Source organism: Camelus ferus, chromosome 25 (genome assembly GCF_009834535.1).
Source record: "Camelus ferus isolate YT-003-E chromosome 25, BCGSAC_Cfer_1.0, whole genome shotgun sequence".
Lineage (NCBI taxonomy): Eukaryota > Metazoa > Chordata > Mammalia > Artiodactyla > Camelidae > Camelus > Camelus ferus.
The window spans coordinates 18,071,432-18,090,691 of NC_045720.1; the positions used below are offsets into that span (position 1 = coordinate 18,071,432).

General features: G+C 42.6%; 1 protein-coding gene across 3 annotated transcripts in view; it reads right to left on the bottom strand.

The window, feature by feature from the left end:
• Nucleotides 1–1,748: 1,748 nt before the first annotated feature.
• The window catches only part of SLC30A8 (solute carrier family 30 member 8), a 34,745-nt gene continuing 17,233 nt past the window's right edge, over nucleotides 1,749–19,260 (bottom strand). Inside the window, exons 3-8 of one of the 3 annotated variants that reach the window (XM_032467884.1) lie at nucleotides 17,896–18,042; nucleotides 14,716–14,869; nucleotides 10,758–10,908; nucleotides 9,014–9,119; nucleotides 5,994–6,128; nucleotides 1,749–4,668 (exon numbers count right to left, since the gene is read on the bottom strand). In XM_032467884.1, coding sequence (XP_032323775.1) covers nucleotides 4,526–4,668; nucleotides 5,994–6,128; nucleotides 9,014–9,119; nucleotides 10,758–10,908; nucleotides 14,716–14,869; nucleotides 17,896–18,042 — 836 coding nt within the window. In that variant the 3' untranslated portion in view covers nucleotides 1,749–4,525. Of the gene's footprint in view, nucleotides 4,672–5,993; nucleotides 6,129–9,013; nucleotides 9,120–10,757; nucleotides 10,909–14,715; nucleotides 14,870–17,895; nucleotides 18,043–19,260 lie in introns of all 3 variants that reach the window. The other 2 variants (XM_006186484.3, XM_032467885.1) reach the window with 2 other exon arrangements.

Here is a 19,260-nt window from a genome sequence, read left to right on the forward strand (position 1 = left end):
TTGACCGCGTGCTGGATGACAGAGAAGCATGTTAAGGATGAAGCACGATAGCAGAGTTGGCCTGATTTTAGTATTCTGAAGAATAAAGCGTGTGGCTTTGAAAGGGATGAAACAGCATTAATGTTTCAATAGCCAGAGAAGTAATGTTTCAAATGCCACAAAGTGAAGAATTCTACTACACTATTCCAGTAACTTCAGTGGCCTGGAGTTCTTTCTGACCGTGCCAAGGAGGAGGCAGAAGAGAAGCAGGCCTTCCACACTGATGCCTGGTGCGTGAAGCCTCGTGGCGGCAGCTGCTCTTTGATCTCGGATCCTGAAAACTCCCTTTCAGATTGTATTGACTTTTACACAAAAACACCTACCATCCCGACTTTTCCACCTAGTTGACTAAAGAAGCAGAATTTCAGTGAAACATCAGAAAGGACCGGGAGCCCTGCGGCAGTCCCTTTGGTTGACATACAAATCCCTCTGCCTAACGATGACCCAGCCTTCAATGTGTTTCTGACATAAAATCAAAGATTAACGTGATTTCAAAAACAAAACAGAGCAGACAGTGACGCTGGAACTTGTGTTTGCCAGGTCATCTGGTCTGAAGAGCTCTGTCCTGCACAAAATACAGAAAAGCGGAACCATTCAGTGGCCCTTGAGACAGGAGAAATGAGTTGGCGTGAACCATCCCTTCCATTTTGAGAGCCAGCTGAGGCAAGAGACACTAGGAGCCTGAGTGGCTCTAATTCTGGTCGCTAAACGTGCCTTCTGAGGTAGGGGACATGTCTGTGTGTCTCCACCAGGCAGGGCGAGCCGCCCGCAGAATACTGAGTAGCTGTATCAGCGGTGCCGGCTCATTTGCAGAGATGGCACAGATGTGACCTCCTCAGTCAAAGTCAATGTTTTCTTGGCCCTCGAAATTTCAGAAAAATACAAATGTGAATGAAAAATGATGGTAAGGCCCACATATGGCCCCAGAGTCATTGCCTCAGCAATTATTAATGCCTGCTGGGTTTCCAGCACCCTCCTGGATGCTGACAATGACATAAAAATCATCCAGGATAGAGCTCCTGTTCCCCCTGATACTCATAATGATCAAGTAGCAAAAATCACATCGTTTTAAACATCACGGAGTTGAACATTTTCTTTGCCACCTATACTCTGCTTTTCAAATTACAAACCAGCAGATAAAAACCAGCACGACTTACATGCAGTCTTCCCTCTGCCTGGGCTGCCCTTCCGTTCATCTGCCTGGAGAACCTCCACAGGTAACTCCGCGTCCAGCCTGGCGGTCAGCTCAATGACATGAAGCCTCAATGGCCACGCCCACACTGTGGTCCTCATCTTTCTCTGTGCTCCCTTCATACCCCATCCCCATGGTTACCGTTTAAGACATAATTGTAGATACCTGGGGGTCTGAAACTCCCACTTAGTGACCGCCTTTGATGGAGGTTCTTCTAGACTCTGGCTGCTCTTTAGAATCATCTCTCGGTGTGTTAAGAAATACAGAAGTTCAGGTTCCAAACCAGACCCACTAAAGCCTTCATACCTTTAATTTACTTCATTTTCCACAGATGAGAGACATACAAAAAGTAATAGCAGAATTCAAATCAAAAATACCACATCCTTAATATCTGAGTCAGGATCCAATAACCCAGTGAAACGTTTCCTGGTTTAGAACACACTGTTTTTGCTGAAGGCTGAAGTGAGCCTTCCATTTCCTTTCTACTATTTAAACATAAATCTTGAGACCGGTACGTTCAATTCTCCCTGTGTAAAGTGGGAGTGGGAGGGAGAGACGGATGACTGGATCCGCATGGAAGACCTTGGCCTAACTTATTCACTCAGTTCTCTGCTCAGGGGACTTGGAAAAGAGAAGGAAAGAACCGTGCCTGGCCTGGATCAAGGAGACACACTCTTGCCCAGGTTTATTTACCAAGGAGGCAAGAAGAGAAAAAATGAGATCATGTGTCCCTGGCTATAAGACACAGTGACCTTGCCTAGGAGTAAACCCCAGTCCAAAGAAGGTTCTAGTCTCAGACAAACCATATTAAATACTCCTGCCCCCTTGTTGGAGGATTTGGAAAGTGAACAGAAGTGGATCTGGCATCGTGACCTCAAGTTATTTCCTCTTATCCCATTGGCTTCTTGTCCAAAGACAGCCATCTTGAGTGCCAAGACTTCCATGCTCCAGTCATCTGCCATTTTCCCCATTTAACCTATAAGTGTGTGTGTGTGTGTGTGTGTGTGTGTGTGTGTGTGTATTACAACTGGGAGTGGAGAGTGCTAATGGGAGCTGGTGGGTAGAGCCCAGGGCTGGGCCAGCCTGGAGTTAACATCCTATGATACACCGGAACAACATTCTGTTATTGTGTTGGAATAATTCCTCCACCACAAAGAGTCATCCAGCCCAAAGTATCAGTAATGCCGAGGTTCAGAAACCCTGGATTGGAAAGTATATCTATTGAGCACTCACTTTTTACCACACAAAAACCTTGTCATTTACATTTGTTATCCCATGTAATTCCAACAGAAACCCTCTGATGAAAATATAATCCCTGTTTGCAGATGAGGAATCTAAAGCTCAGAGAAATTGAGGACCAGCTAGAGGTCACAGATCTGAAAGGGAGCAGAATGGGACGGACAGCATGGTTTCTGATTCCTGCTCACGGCCATTCCTCTACTGCAGAGTCCCCTGTTTCCACCCTGTCACACTCATCTCCCTTTCAGATCCCCATTGTCACTGGCATAGCACAGGGTCTCTGGGGGCACAGTCTTTTGGCAGGTCAGCACACAACCACTTCAGTTAGTTTAGGTTTCCTCTTTCTTTAGCCAGACTCCTGTGTAGACGGTACAAAGCCAGGGCCACCTTAGACAGGTGCCACTACCGAAGCACGGTCAGTCCTTTACTTCTAAACTCAGCAAGTTATTCATCCCAGTCTTTTGAGGAACGTAGACCTGTTTTGGTTGCATGCACTTCTGAAATAATGGCTGATTGTCAATGCCGATTATTTGGTCAAAAAGAAAGAGCCAAAAAAAACAAAAAAACAAAAAAACCAAACTGTTCAAACAGAGAGCATAGATGGGATTTTGGACAAAATAGTTCTGGGTTTCAGCTACTTTCTAACTTGGATTTGCCGGTTTCTCCTGCTTCATGTCCTGCATATTCCTTAACTCCCCCTTCAGTTCGTACCCTCCAGCTCCAAGGACCTTCCTCAGTTCCTCAGACGCACCCAGTTCTTTCCTCAAGGCGTCCATTCATTCTCTTGCTTCTTCTAGAATGTGCTTCCTTCCACAGTGTGTTTGGCTACCACCTACCGTTTTGTTCAGGTCTCAACTTGGATGCCATTTCTTCAGAGAGACTCTCTATTGACCTCCCCCAATCTAAATCAGCCCCTCTTCCTTCTGCTGCTATTTGTAGTACATTCGTGGCGGTGTTTACTAGTATAGTGCCCGTCTCCCACCAAAGGGAAAGAGCTCCATGAAGGCAAAGGCCATGTCACCTTGGTTTACCAATGCTCAGCCCATAGCCTGCATTGAAAAGTATTTCTAAATGAATGAATGAATGAATGACATTAGTTAAGGTGCTTAACCTCCATCAGCCTTATGCCCTTATCTATTCTATGATGATATTAATTCCAACCTTTCAAAGTTATCATTAGAATGAAATGAGGGGACATATCTAAATAGCCCAGTGTAATACTTCAACAAGCGTTGGTGCTCCATAAGCATTCAAGACCTGGGAGCTCTTCTCTTAATTCTTGGACTAAATTATTTTCCATGTAACTGGGGGTAAATACTCTGCCTCTCTGTGCCTCTTTGTTTTCTTGTATTATTAGGCTGCACCATATGAAAACACTCAAACAGCAGCAGCTTTATAATTTTTCATTTGTACAGGCCTTTTATAGAGAGAAGTAAAATGTAATTCAGTCATTTCAGACGTATCACAACATAATGTACAAGCAAGATGAGGAGAGGGACTTCTCTCCCATTTAGTGACTAGTGATGTTGACAGGGAGTCGAAAGATACTACCCCAAATTGTGACAGCATCGTGGGAAGGTCATGTTGTAATGGAGTATTAAGCCCCAAATTCCCTTTTACCCCTGTCTTGACTCTCCTTTTTTTTTTTTTTTTTTTTTTTTTGCTTTTTGTGGTCTAGAAAGAATTTTATGACTCTTTCCTTGCCACTGATTCCTGGTAAGACTTTCCTGAGTTCCCCTTTGCCCGCTCATCCCGGAGATGTGTTATTGAGGTTTTATTACCTGCAGTTACAAACAGCTGATATTTCAGCCCCAGTCAAGAATCATCTGTGTACACATTTCTGTTACTGAGCACAGCTACTGATGGGTTGATAATCCAATTGACTGATGAATCTGAGTGCATTTTCATTCATGGTGGATGGAGCTAAATAAAGAAGGATAAAATGTGCATTGTACTGCATCATGAATTTCTCAGGCTTCTCCCTTTGGTTTCTTAGACACTGCGGAGCAGCACGGAGTCGCCTGTTGAAATTGAGGAGCTGACGGTGTGACTGAGCTAGTCCCGGGGGTCTTCACAGAAAGGGCAGTCTGGGTCCTGGTCGGCTGGAGATTCCATCTGAATGGTGAGTGAGTGCACAGGGAAGCTACCGCTGAGGGCTTGAGCAATTTCTCTCCGAACAACCTGGCCATCCCGGCTGGCTGCTGTTGATAAAGAACCAGAGTGAGATGGGCACTGATTGCACACACTTACAGGGGCGACTGCTGATCTCAGCTTCAAGTACTTTGTCTTTGACCTGGTGGGCTGGGGCACAGGTTGAGCACTCAGAAGGAGCCACACGGGCTCTGACAACCATTCACACAGACAAGGCAGGGGACATTCTAGTGCAGGGGAGCATTGCATCACCATGGGAACTCCTGCCCACAGTCCTCTCTGGGGCCCAGCACTCCTAGGAGCTGAGGATGGAAGGTAAGATAAGCCATGGAAAAAGCTGTGACAGAATAATGATTTCTCATGCAGCCCTGCTCACCAGTTGCCAGGGTTCTCCGGGTGGCCACCCTTATATCTAACCAGGATTTATATCAAGGCTAGTGACAGGAACCAGGAAGCAATTAGAGCTCCCACAGACCTTTCTGAGAGCAGCAACCCTCACTACCGTCTTTTCTCTTGCCCCAAAAGGTATCAGGAGGCTGGAAACTTGCCTCCATAGCATCCTGACTGTTTACTAGGCTCTTCCACTTGCGGTGAAATATTGGTGTAGCGGATGCTGTAAATTCCCTGCAGCCAGATCCAAGCCTCCCAGCAAAGATCAGCATGTCTGAGAAAGCACAGTCCTGAAATGGCCCTTCTTGTACCTGGCCTCTGAGTAACTCAGTGGTTTCTGAGCAGCCTCATGTATCACCCTTGGCCTGAGCTGTCTCCGGAGGCAGTGCTCATTTTCTTGGCCCAAGGATGCATCATGAACAAAATCACCTTCTCCTTGAAAAAGTAGTTTTTAGAATAAATCCCAAATTCTAGGAGTTATCTCACATAGTTACAGAATTTCTAATCATCCAGTAAAGGAATCACCATTAATTCCAACTAGTACATGTTTTAACTTTTTAGAACCTTAAGGATGGGACCTGTGTCTCCTTCATCTTTCTCTCTTTGATAAGAGGCAGAGCATCTTACACACCAAAGATCCTCAATGAAGATTTCTTGTGAACCTCATTCCTATTACTTAAACGATAGGACACCCAGTCAAACAGAGTTTAAGGCCTTGAAGTTTGGGTGGCATATGAGCCTTTCGTTCTACTCTCTAACCCTCTGCAGTCAGCCTCCTCAAGGGCTGGCATCCCTATCACTGTTGCCATGATGACATTGATGGGGGGAGGAAGGTTTTCAAAGGCCCTTGGTAACACAAGACACTTTACAGTTGTTCCGACAGGCCACAGACACTAAGGACTGCTCTACAAAAACGAAGGAAACTACTGACTCCACAGGACAAGGACTGAATTTTGTCCAGGGTGTTTAGGAACTCACTGACCGGCAGCAACGTGAGCTGAGAGAATCACTTGGTTCATTGTTAGCGCCCAGACATGCAAGCTGTGCACAGACACCACCCCATCCACCGCTAGGATGAGCTCCTTCACACCACTGTAGTGCAGGTTCCTAGGCGCACCTGCCAAGAGGAAAGAGCGGGAGGCTGTTGTTATTCCACCAAATCCAGCTCACTGCCTTGGCTAATTGGGGTTGCAGTGTCCCAACTAAAATGTTAACTTGCCCTCTCCACTTATGGCTTCTTATTTCAAATGTTTATGAAGCAGATTCACATGACTACTTCAGTGGTCTTAATGTCAATCAAAGGTTCACAAATAATATTCACAGATTTTCTGTGCAATCATCAGCAACATTAACCATTCTTCATTTTCAGGGTGTGTTAATAAGCCAATAGTGCTTTTTCCAATTACCTTCGCAATCATCTGGCAAGCAAAATGAAATGACGTGAGATTTCATATCAGATTATCCCAGGTTAGCATTCTGACTACAACTATTGAGAATTTCCCCAGCTCTTGGAATGTCTCTGATCCTCAGCACATTTGTAGTAAAATAGGGATGATAACATCGTGTAGTCAACAGCGTCCTTGGGTGAGCAAGCGAGAAAACCTCTGCCCTTTGTAAACTGTAATGCTGTACAAGTGTTAGCTGTGCAGCAGGTCACCTGGTGGACTGTGTTCATGGGGGATCCTAACATCATAATGCCATCTCATTACGCAGTCTGTAGAATCTCTATTATTTTAGGTACATTAGCCGGGGTTTAATATCTGGGCCGCAGAATGTAATAGTTTCACTGTCATCCTTGTTTCTAAAGGAATAGTGAGGAGTCTGGCAGCCAGTCAGCTGTTCCTTGGGGCTAAAGGAACTGGGGTGTGTCTAGCCCGGAGAAGAGAAGGCTAAGGGAGGCAGGATCACCTGTTTTCACACATTGCAAGGATTTTCATATGGAAGATGAAGGGATATGAAAATGGAAGGGCACTTGCTTTGGCTAGCTACAGAGAAGCCAACTCAGTGGTTGGTTAGAATCATAAAAGGTAACAGTTTGATTAAAAATTTTCAAAAGATCAACTCAGCCAGCACAACTCAGGTGAAGCCATTCGATGCAATAGGTAAATCCTTGCCAACTCAAGATGATCCAAAGAGGATGCTGTAGAAGAGATCTCTAAGGATGACCACTTTTTAGCTTCCACTTCAACCATATATATGCAAACACCTGCTGTGTTTGTTAAAAATAAATATGCCTGGGCTCCGTTAAAATTCCCCTGAGGAAAATTTCTGTGGCTGTGGCTCTGAGATATACATGCTTTCAGAGTGGCTGTCAACCTTGGATGCACATTAGTGTCATCAGAGGAGACTTTAGACGTCCTGCTGACCAGGTTACACCCAAGACCAATTAAAGCAGATTCTTGGAGCTAAGACCCAGCGTCAGTATTTTCATCGCTCACTTGGCGGCTCTAGCACAGCCGAGGCTGAGAACCATTGCACTGAGATTTACCAGCTACTGGGCAGCTCTGTCGTCTCAAGCTATGCTGCATGTTTTTAAAAAAAAAAAAAAGAACCGTCAGCGCCAGCTCCTGTTAAATCAGAGTCTCTGCGTCAAGAGCCTGGGCGTAAGTGTGTTTAAAAATGCTATTAATGAGCAGCTAGTCGAGAACTACCTACTTAAAGGGAGGAGGGAATCCTTAACCCTTCTTTTCAGGATTTAAGAACCTTGCTCATGGGGGCTTCCTCCTTGGGGCTAACTGAAAGTTCACTACAGTTTGAGCTCAGTTGAGTCCCACTTCGTGTTCTTTCATAGAACAAAGAGCTGGTCAACATAATTTTTTACTCTATGAGCTGCACAGAGCTCAGGGTACTAGAAACAAATTAAAGGAGTTCTTTTCTCATGTTAGCCATAGAATGTGCATGGAGTCATGGGCAAAAATGTTAAATGATTAATAATAATAATAATAATAATAATAAATAATAATAATAATAATAATAATAATAATAATAATGAGGAGGAGGAGGGGGAGAAGCATCAGCTGCAGCTCAGCACTTGGCCCTCAAGAAGGGAAATGGATGCCTCTGTGACGTAACAAGCCAAGCATTGTCCCCGTCCGAGCGAGGAAGTTCACTGGTTACTCAGTGGCGTTTGACTCCACTTGCTGTTTCACTGTGATCAGCGCTATCACCTTCTAAGAGTTAGAGGGCCCCTGGGAACAACACCCTGAAGTGTGTGCTGGGCAGTGCATGCCAAGCGAAGGAAGGGCGAGCGGCCGTGAAGGCAGGTGCCCTCCGAGGCTGTCTACCTTTTGTCCTCTGTGTTGTGTAGAAAAGAGACGCTCAGCCAGTGCCTGGATTGTTCTGCTCATCTGAAGGTTTGATACGATGCAAACCTCTAGTTGTGACTGAATTTTCCAAGTGCTGCTTCCAGTGTCCTCACGTAGGGACCCCTTAGGCGGTATGAAAAAGTGGGTCTCAAAGAACAGTCCTCGGCCCAGCAGCGTCAACATCTTGTTAAAAATTCAAAATCTGGGGGCCCTGCCTTACTGTCTGAGGACCTGTGGGGTGGCCCTAGCAATCTGTGTTTTAACAGACCCTCCAAGTAGTTCTAATACCACTAATGTTTGAGAACTCCTGACCGAGCCTGAGGAGCAGTTTATATATTATAATGCTGCCCATGGGTAGATTTATGCAGCCTTTCTAAGGTCTTTTCCATCTATTTGGGATTAAATTTTTAGTTTTGTTCTATCTCCCTCACTGTCTGTCTCGGGTGTTTGTATGTATTGTTTTTACACTCTGCCGTAGCATTTAACGGTTGCTTGGAGAAAGAAACAGAAGCCAGTTCTTTTTATTTATTCCCATGTGAATAAAAATGACAATGTCTGTTTTCACAAAAATTCCTTATAAGTTTACATTTTCTCTGTTATACAAACTAACAGTGAGCCTCCCTTGAGGCCACTCCCTTCTGTGATGCTGGGGAAGAGGAAACGTTGGGGCTGAGAATAATAATTAAATCACCCCTACCTTCCATGAGTAAGATGGAGAAGTCCTTTAAGATAGTGACGGTGCTGGCCAGAACCAGGACAGAAAAGACAAATGTGCAGATTGGATCGGCCATCTTATAGTCTGGCTAGAAAATACAGGGACCTCGGTTAATTGAATTCAGGCCTCTCATGTAAAAAGTCTGATTGATAAACAAAGTAAACATCCAAGCTTCCTTCACCCAGTCACCCTCCTGACACTTAATAGCCAACTCAGGGGCAAGACTTCCTTCTTCTAAGTGCTCATCTCTCAGTGCCTGAAGAAAGGGAGACTCTAGGCCATGTAATTTCCCCCTAAGTGAAGAAGTAAAGGGAAAAATATCCTTGCGTGTTCTCCCAAGAGGCCTGATTTAACTTCTCTCAAATTAATAGAAGTCCAGAGTATGTGGTGAAAACACACACACACTTGTACAATATTCAGTGACTTCTCAGCCTTAATTATGACAAGGAGACAGAGCGTCATCTGCTCGGAGGTCGCCTGGGACCAAGGTGCAGCTGGAGCGTGGTCTTGGCAGACTGGGTTAGTTTCTTTCTTTCGCTCCTAAGTATGACACACACTCGAGGCAAGCATCTTTAATACAGTCCAAAGGGTACGTACTGAGGCCTCATTCTCTTCCTCTCACCGCTGGAGCCCTTGGCCTCAGGGTGAATCACCTGCTATTCTGCCCTTGATGAGGTTTTGTGCCACTAAAGTTTGTGCCTCAGTATTTCTAGGAGGCTCAGTAAGAGTAACCTTGGCAGGAACACTCTCAAACTCCAGCAACCCATACAATTTTGAACTATTTTGCCTTAAACTTAAAGCTTTCAGTAAGTATTTGCTCCACTGAATTCAGACACGCCATTGTAATTTTTATGCACGTGTTTTCATTTTTTAGTAAAAATAACAGAGTCCCTGCTGACTGACAATCATGATGCTAAACACTCCTCTCCTCCATATCCCCCTGCCTCCATGCTCACCCACCGCTGGTAGTTCTTGGTATTACCAAATAGGGATCTGTAGTGAATATTTGTTTAGGGTCAGAGGCCCACCCAGGATCTATTCTAACTTTCCATTAACACCCTGACTTTTTGGGAAGAAGTTACCTCTGCCCCATGGCAGGTGATACTGGAAGGGCCATCAGTCAGGTCCTCTACCATCCCCAGTCAGGCAACAGATATAAGACCCAACTTAGTCTATTGGACTCCCTTTCCCAGAAGTATAAATCTTCAGCAGAGTGACAAGAACAGGGAAAAAAAGATTAGTTGAATCACATTTATCTTAGCATGGTGCCTGGAACAGAAGTTGGATAGTTTCTGAAATGTAGGTCCCAAAAGTTGCCCTTACTTTTCCCTTGATTTCTGTACAGGAGTAGATCGTACATCCAATAAATTTCAGCCCAGTAAATCTATTTTTTGCTTAAGTCAGCTAGATATCTCTTCTGTTGAGTGCAACCCAAGAACCCTAAGTTATTCGTGGTTCCATTGCTGTCCATCTTAACCACATGACAAAAGGAACTACTTTCTTGAAAGACTGACAGCCCTACAGTAAAAGATGTAGCTTAGGAATTTGGAAAATCTAAGATTTCAGGCTTTGAGTGTTTGTTTATTTAAACCTTGAAAAGTGATTTGTGTATGCAAACAAGCTGCCCACTCTCTTTTAAGTTAATATTGGAGGGTCAGTTTCTGTACCACCTAATCTGCTTAATCTCCAAAGTTACTTGGATAGTAAGTAACTCAAACATACTCACCTTAAAGTAGATAATAAGTGCACTGGTTAATACGCTGATGCTCTGAAATAGATCTCCAAGGGCGTGTACAAAGGCAGCTCTAACGCTGGCATTAGCTTGCACTTCTTTGTGATTGTGGCTGGGGCGTCTCTGGTGCAAAATCACACTTAGTCTGGAAGAGAGGACAATGTTCTCAGCACACATGAGCTTAACCCTTAAAAGCCTATGCAGCATTAATGGAGAAGTTGATGACAGCCTGCATTATCTAAAAAGGCAGAGAGTTGAAGCATCAATGCTTTATAATGGGCTATTTTGGACTAATTTTGAAAACAAGAGTAGCATAGAATTTAAAATTTTTCATACACGGACAGACGGTGAAGATTCACCTCAGTTTTCTCTTCCATCTACTTATGCTACTCTGTTTCACATTAAAACTGGAAAGCATCACCTCTTAGATAAAAGCCAAGTATTTGACAATGAGGAGGGGAAATATCATTTGCTGAGTGTCTACTGAATGTCAGGCACTGAGCTAGGCTTAAAGCTGAGCTTTGGTGAGAGCTTAACTAATTGTATTGGTTTCAAATGCAAAAAGCAGCAAAAAGGAATGAAACAAAATAAGTGGTGAATTTCGTCAAGGTTAAATTTTTAATCTTTAATTTTGTTCATTTCTATGAGAATTTGAAATTGAAATCATTTCCTAATGGCCAATGATGAGAGTACCATGTTTATGTATAAGTAGCTATTTATCAAGAGACTGAAATATATAAAGGCATTATAATATATACAAATGTTATATGTGTATATAATACGTTGCAAAATTTAACATTTCCAGTTTGAGTCAATGAGATTAGTAGTAGGCCCTATAAATTATGTACCCAATTCTATTTATCTACAACTTCAGGAATAATACCTCTTATGTTTTGCCTTGAAATGCTTTCTGTACATTTTGGAACAAAGATTTTTAAAAATTACTGTTTAGTAGCATGAATCCCAGTCTATTTGCAGGTAAAGTGTCTGTTACATCTCAGGTTATCATCACAAAGTGGAGTGACTGCTGGCCACCAAAATTTGGCCATTACATAATCTATACTTTTTAGAGTGTCAGTGTTTGGGCAGAATTTCACCCTCAATTAGGAATTACCATTCAAACTTCTTCAGACAGCCTAACATGCCTGGCAGTTAATAGGCTTTCTTTCTAGGTCTGCCATGCATCCTCATCATATTGTCATTTATTCTTTTATTCATTTTAAATTTAAAAAAAAACAACTTACTTAGAGACTTTGTATGCCAAGGACTGTTAAATGTTTGGGACATAAAGGTACAAAGAGACGTGGCCCCTACCTACTGTAGCTCTGAGTACAATGGAGAGGGCAGAGATTTTAAAAAGACAAACTTGAATGGAAAATTCCAATTATGCTAAGTCTGTTAAGACCTGGTGCTACCGATAGTGCGCAGAGGAGCCTGATTTAGTTAGAGAGACAAAGCAGTGCGCTGGACTTGAAAGGTTATATTTAAATGGGCTAAGAGAGGAGGTAATGTTTCAGGCAGAGAAAACTTAGCATGCAGTACCCTGAAGGCTCTGTCAATAATCTTCATCCTAGAATCCCTTAGCAACTTCTATTAGAACTTTCTGTCCTGCTTTTGGTTTCCTAAGGAACAGATTTATTCCCAAATTACAGTTCTGATATCTCTGAAGTCAGACAATACAGCATCTAGCAGCACTTGAAACCTGCAATCCCAGTTCTGGGAGAAAACATTTGTCACTTAGTATCCTTATCCATAAATAACTACCTATTTGCACAGGGAAATCAGCGCTTTTCAATTCCCTTGTCTAAGTATGAAAAGCACTTGCAATATTAAGGTTAAAGTTCAAAAGCAGTTGCAGTAAAAAGATTTGGATGGTATCTATTTAGAAAGTCACACTTTCATCAAGGTCCCAGATTTACGTGGTAGTTAGCTGGGAGCATCCTTCATCTTCATGTAGCATCGACACAACCTGTGTGACTCAGGAAATTATTCATGTGTGTATTGTTCCTGCTGCCCTGCGGACATGTTGCTCTCCTTATGCAAAGATGACGGTATTGACCCGCAGTCAGCAGGACCGTGCTCTGGCTTATTTGTCTCCTATAGTGATAGATTTGCATTGATCTTCCCATACTTTTTCACCCAGTGCCAGTGTGAAACACATTTTTCAGGTCAACTGGGTGGAAATTGGGATCTAGCCAGCGACAGCAGATCAAATACCATTCTTCTAATTGTTTGGCTCAAAGATTCTGAGCAACAGTTTGCAAACTGAGAGGTGAGGAACTGAGGCAGGCACAAGGCAAGGGCATGAGAGTGATTGCAGAAATGTATTCCGTGCTCAGACTGTTCTCTAATTACAAATATTTCTTTGTGCCCTCTCTTAAAAAAAAACACACTTTAAAATGCCATTCTTCTGTCACTGTCTTCTCCACTTTTATGCGTAAACCTGCCTCATCGCACACATCACACTGCATTGCAAGATACAGACAGATGATACGTAGTATGTGGCTTTCGTATTGGTTCCGTAACAAATCATCAACAAATCCTGTTGAACGATGTAAATTTATTATCTTACAATTCTGGAGGTCGGAGGTCTAAAATGGGTGTGTAGGACTATATTCCTTCTGGAGGTTCTAGGGGAGAATTCATTTTCTTATCTTTTCCAGCTTCTAGAGGTCACTTACATTCCTTGGCTCCAAGCCCATTCCTCTACCTTCAAAGTCAGTATTGCAGCATCTTTTCTCCCCTCTGATCTCATGCCTCCTTCTTATAAGGACTTTTGTGGTTACATTGGGCCAATCTGGATTATCCAGGATAATGTCCCTATCTCGAGATCCATCCTTAACTTAATCATATTTGCAAAGTTCCTTTTACCATGTAGCTTAACAGACTCAGAACTTCCAATGTTTGGGATGTGGAAATTCTTGAGGAGCCGTTATTCTGTCTACCACAGATGATAGATGATTGACAGATAGATACACAGATACGTAGATAGATACATTGATAGATAGATAGATAGACAGACAGACAGATAAGTAGAGTTGCCCCAAATCAGACTATCAAATAGGAAAGAGCAAATCAACCAAAAAGGATCAAAACCCCATTGTCATGAGCAAGCAAGTAATTTATTTGGGAAGACCAGGCTGATATGGCAATGATCACATGTCCAGTAGGACATGATCACATGTCCCATAAGAATGATTTAAGACTGCCCAGATAAGAGAAGGGACCAACAGATGGAACCTAAGGAGAGAGTTTGTCTAACACAGGTTAAGGAAGAATTTTCATGCAGTCATAATGATGCAAAGTTCAGATAGACGGCTTATGAGAGAAATAAATTCCCTGTCAATCTGTTAAAATATATGAAACTAATGACCATTTTATGGGGATGTTGCAAAAAGAGAATTCAAAAGTAAAAAGGGAACTAAAGTAAATAAAATTTAAAGTCCCTTCCAACCCAGTTCTCTGGGAACCCATAATGTGTTCAACAAAAACAGAGTAGGATTAAGTCACATCTCACATGGAATCATTAATTTGCATGAAAGAGTAGAATGGTCAGAAACTTAATTCTGGGTCTGGTGGATCTAGATTCAAATCCTGCTCTGTGCTACCTCGTAGGCAGTTTATTTAACCTCACTGAGCTTCAGTTTCCTAATGTGTGAAGTATGAGTGTTGTGAACATCGAGCCTGATAATGTAGATCAAAAGATCTTAATGCAGTCTCTGATGCATGGGAAGCTTTCAAAACGGTAGCCATTAGAAACCAATATTAAAACACACTATAACTTAAACTAGCACAACCAGCCTTATTTTCAGTCTTAGAGCCATTTGAACATTCTATCAGGTCTCTACCACTGTCACAAGTGGAAGGATTAAAAACAAATGATAACAATAACAACAAAAACCCATAAATCTATGTCTAGACAAGCTTCATGGGCAGTATGTGAGTGACTTACATAATGTTGGCTGCCACTGCGCAGCTTGAAATGATGATCATCATGGTTGCCTGGATCTGGTAATTGGGGTACAGCAAGCGTTCACACGCCAGGTACACCAACACACCAGTCAGCACCCAGATGCATAGGATGGACAGCAGGGCACCAAGGATCTCTAGGGATTCAAGCACAGAGACACCCATACACAGAGTTTGTAAATCACCTTAACCTCCCCAAGAGTCATAAGACATTACTGCTCTCCCCTCTCCCCCAATTGAAAAAAAGCTTCACACTAGTTCACTCAGTGATTCACAAAGCAAAAGTTTGGATGGATTTTAGCACTAAGATGAGACGCTTTAATGTTGCATTCATAAAACGCCAGCATGCGAGTTCATTATGCTCCATATTACTAAGTAATTTTCAGCAAATTTTTAAAGCATATTAACTGCTGCCTGCCCTTGCTGTTTTCCTGAGGTATTTTAATTTAAACAGGTGCTAAAATGATTGAAACTTATTAGGGATGAAATAATGAAACCCAAAAATAAAATGTGTTTAGAAACTCTTAATTTTGCCATAAAACATTTACAACCTACCCATTATCGGTGCCTTCTGTAGAATAAAACAGTAAAAAGGGAGGACTTCAGAGGCTTAATGAAAATGAGTTTCATTTGCCAACGCAACGTATTATAAACACAGAGGCAAACTCAATGGTATATTAACACTCTAACTGCATTTTACAAGCCAGCGTAAGGAAAAGAAGTATCAAAATGGAGGCATTTACATGAATATTTAAAGATGAGATAGTGTTCAATCTGCTGGCAGTGTCAAGTACGTTTGCTCACTTAGGAATTCTTACACCTCACCTTAATCTTTTACTCAACGTTGTGGATAGGTTCTAAAAGCCTACAACGGTCTAGAAACATTCTGTGAACCAGTGGTCGGCCCATTCACAATTTTGACCCTCCTCCTTTTAAAGCAGAACAACATAACATATTATTTCCTAGACTTCATGATTTTTACCGTATCCACATGCCACCTGTTTTATGAGCCACTTAACATTCTCCTTATTTTTTAACTGAGGGGTGGTTGATATACAATGTTACATGTTTTGGGTGTACAAGATAGTGATTCACAATTTTTAAAGGTTATGTTCCATTTGTAGTTATTATAAAATATTGGCTATGTTCCCTGTGTTATATGATATATCCTTGTAGACTATTTATTTTATATGTGATAGTTTGCACCTCTTAATCCCCTACTTTGCCCCTCCCCCCTTCCCTCTCCTCACTGGTACTCACTAGTTTGTTTTCTACTTCTATGAGTCTATTTCTATTTTGTTATATTTACTAGCTTGTTATATTTTTTAGATTCCATATATAAGTGATATCATACAGTATTTGTCTTTGTCTGACTTATTTCATTTAGCCTAATACCCTTCAAGTCCATTGATGTTGCAAATGGCAAAATTTTGTTCTTTTTCATGGCTGAGTAGTATTCCACCGTGTGTGTGTGTGTGTGTGTGTGTGTGTGTGTGTGTGTGTATCACATCTTTATCTAGTCATCTGTTGATGGACACTTAGCTTGCTTCCATATCTCAGCTATTGTAAATAATGCTGCTATGAATATTGGGGTGCATGAATTAACATTCTCTTTAAATAAACTCATTTTTATACTTAGCTTCTTCCTAAACATAGTTATCCATGAAATTACATGTTTGATGTGCTCTTTGATCTTCACCTATATGTCTGTAGAGGTGCTGCCTAGTACGGTAGCCGTCAATCACACGTGGCTATTTAAGTTTAAAGTAAGTAATATTAAAAATCCAGTTCTTCAGTAGCACTGGCCACATTTTACTATCCATTCTACAACGTTTCCCTTGAAGCAGAGAGTTCTATTGAACAGCACTGGTCTTCTGGTTTGTCAATGCTCATGGACTTTTGTGGCCAGGGTGAGAATGTTCAGATAGTATTTTACATTCTATGTTTACAAAATGGCTTTGACCCATGGTATCAGAAAGGGTAAAGTACATGTGAAAATTTGTGCAGATAAATAACAAGTGCTCAGCCAGAGGTATATGTCTTCCAAGTGTAGCACCTTTTTGGGGACTAAAAAGCATCTTCAGATCACATTGTCACCAGCTCTTTATATTGATGTTGACTGCCTTCTGTCTCTCTCTCTCTGAATGTAAAGGAAAGGCATTTCAAAGCACCCACTTTGATAAATTGTTTGGTATGAAATTAGAATTTCCTATTATTCTAAGCTTGAAAAACTACAGTCTGCAGTTGTCAGTCTTCAAACCATGGTGTGTGTTGAGCAGCACCTTTCGGTGAAGGCTGGAGTGTTAGCATGTTGGCCAGAGCTCTACCCTCAGACCTCCTTCACATTGATTTTTCTCAACCAGGATGAAAACATGGAATTGTAATTCTTTGTTCACATGATTTGCACATTCAGCCAGAAGCTCCTCCAGCTGATATGAGGAATAATACAGAGGAGGAGAAGTAGACTGGCGGTATGTGTGTTGGAATGAGGAGTGGATTGTAAAAATAAGCCAAAGTAAAAATTTCCCAGAGAGTAAACCCTCATCATACTTGGGGCCCTTCCTACAAAGAGTAAGTAGTCACTCTGTGAAAGAACCAGATCGAAGAAGAGAGGAAAAGTCAACTTTCATTCCCTCCTCTTCCCATTCCTCCTCCTTTTCTTGTTGTTGATGGCTGATTGAACACGGTATCCAGCCAAGCCATTCACTGAAAGGCCTAATGCTGTATGAGCAGTGAGATCCAAATTCTACTCCCCTCTCCCTGATCAGAAGCTCTTCAATCTCTCCAACTCTCTTGGGCTCTCTGTGCCTTACTTTGCAAAATGGCAGAAGCTTTACCCTGCCCTCTCTCTCAGATGCAGAGTAATTTCATGAATAATATCATGGCTGTTACCATATACTGAGATTCTCGAGCTGGGATGATTGGTAAAATGCTGTGTGTGTTCCTGTTGTCCCGTTGGAGTAGAGGTAATGCCATTAATCTGCTGTTAGCTGAATTAGCATTGAGAACCCACATTCCCACGTTCACATCTATTTTACTCTGTGCATCAGAGATGTGCCTCTAAGGGATTTTCATACAGGGCTTTGTTTTGTCCCTTCCATTTTTATCCTTGGTTTGACTCTGCAGCACTACTCCATGCTAATGCTCAGTTGATGTACTGTACCTGCTCGGTGCCATCCAAATGTTAGCCGCTTGGAGGGGGGCTTCGACGACAGCCACAAGGAGAAGAGACTGAGCAGGAAACCAGTCAGGTCAATTGAGAGATGGGCAGCGTCTGTGAGGACAGCGAGACTCCCAGCAATGCGCCCACCTAGGGGGTGCAGAGTGGTAATGGGATTAAGGCCCCAGAGTGCAACTTGATTCACGTGCGTACTCACCAGGGTTGGTGGACATGCCACAGACTCACAGAACTGAAGACGAGAAAGGGTCTTAACGTTGATTTAACCCACCTCTCTTCCCCAAGTTGACAAATACAGAAACAGACACAGAGAGTGGGTAGGATTTGAACATGTAGAAATGAATTGCACAAGAGAGGCTCTTCCAAGGAGAACTAAGGGACAGAGATTAGGAAGTGTGGGGGCACATTTGAAGAACATCCCAGTTAGACTGAGGCATAAGGATTCAAAAAGGGGAATACAGAAAGATGAGGCTGCAGAGGTAAAAGCCAGGATGGAAAGGCTCTCCAGGCTGAGGACGCAGGATTTGCCCGTAAACCAGGTGGCACAGTCTGGCCCACTGATGTACTTTTATTTGACTTGTAATTTTACCATAGTCTTCACCACTTCCTTCTGCTCCACTAACTTATGTTGTCCACCTGGGTCTGAGATCCCTGTTACGAATAGGGGGCAGCAGTAAGAAGGGCAGGCACCTTCCAGTGAGATTCTTGAATGCAGCGACAATCCAATAAAGCATAGGAAGAGAACCCAAGCCATGGGAGACCTGCCGTGTTTTTCTCTCCATTTGCCGTGTTCCCTCTACTTCTGTCTATTTCTCCTTTGAGAAAAGACCTCCAACCTCCAAAATAGAAGTTAAAGGACAACCTTGTCTTTTCCTTCTCGAGCAGGGCTTGCTGTCTGGGAGCAGTGACAGTTATTGCTCTTACTCCGTCTTCCCGGCAGAGAGCCTCTGCTGACTGATGCGTCCTCCCCAGAGCTGTTTATTGCCTTGTGTGCTGCACAGCGATGGGGACTGTCAGTCGTCAGCCCCCCGTCATCAGGCTCACCTTGTCTCAACTAATGATTAAAAAGAATTACATACAAGGTCCATAATTGCAATAACGCCCGCAGATCGCTGGCTGTTGCTGTAGTTAATAACTGGTTTGTCGAAGTTTAATGGTCTGAAGCAAAGCAGTCTTCAAGCTTGTTACTGAGCTGTCAGTGCAAACACTGAAATGATTCATTAGCCAAAAAGCAACATTTTGCTAACCTTCCAATTATCCTCTAATGTTGCTCTATCTGCCAAACTCGGGCCTGAGAATAAAGCTGTGTTAATAATGCATTATTTCTTGCCCGGAAAATGACTCCATGCA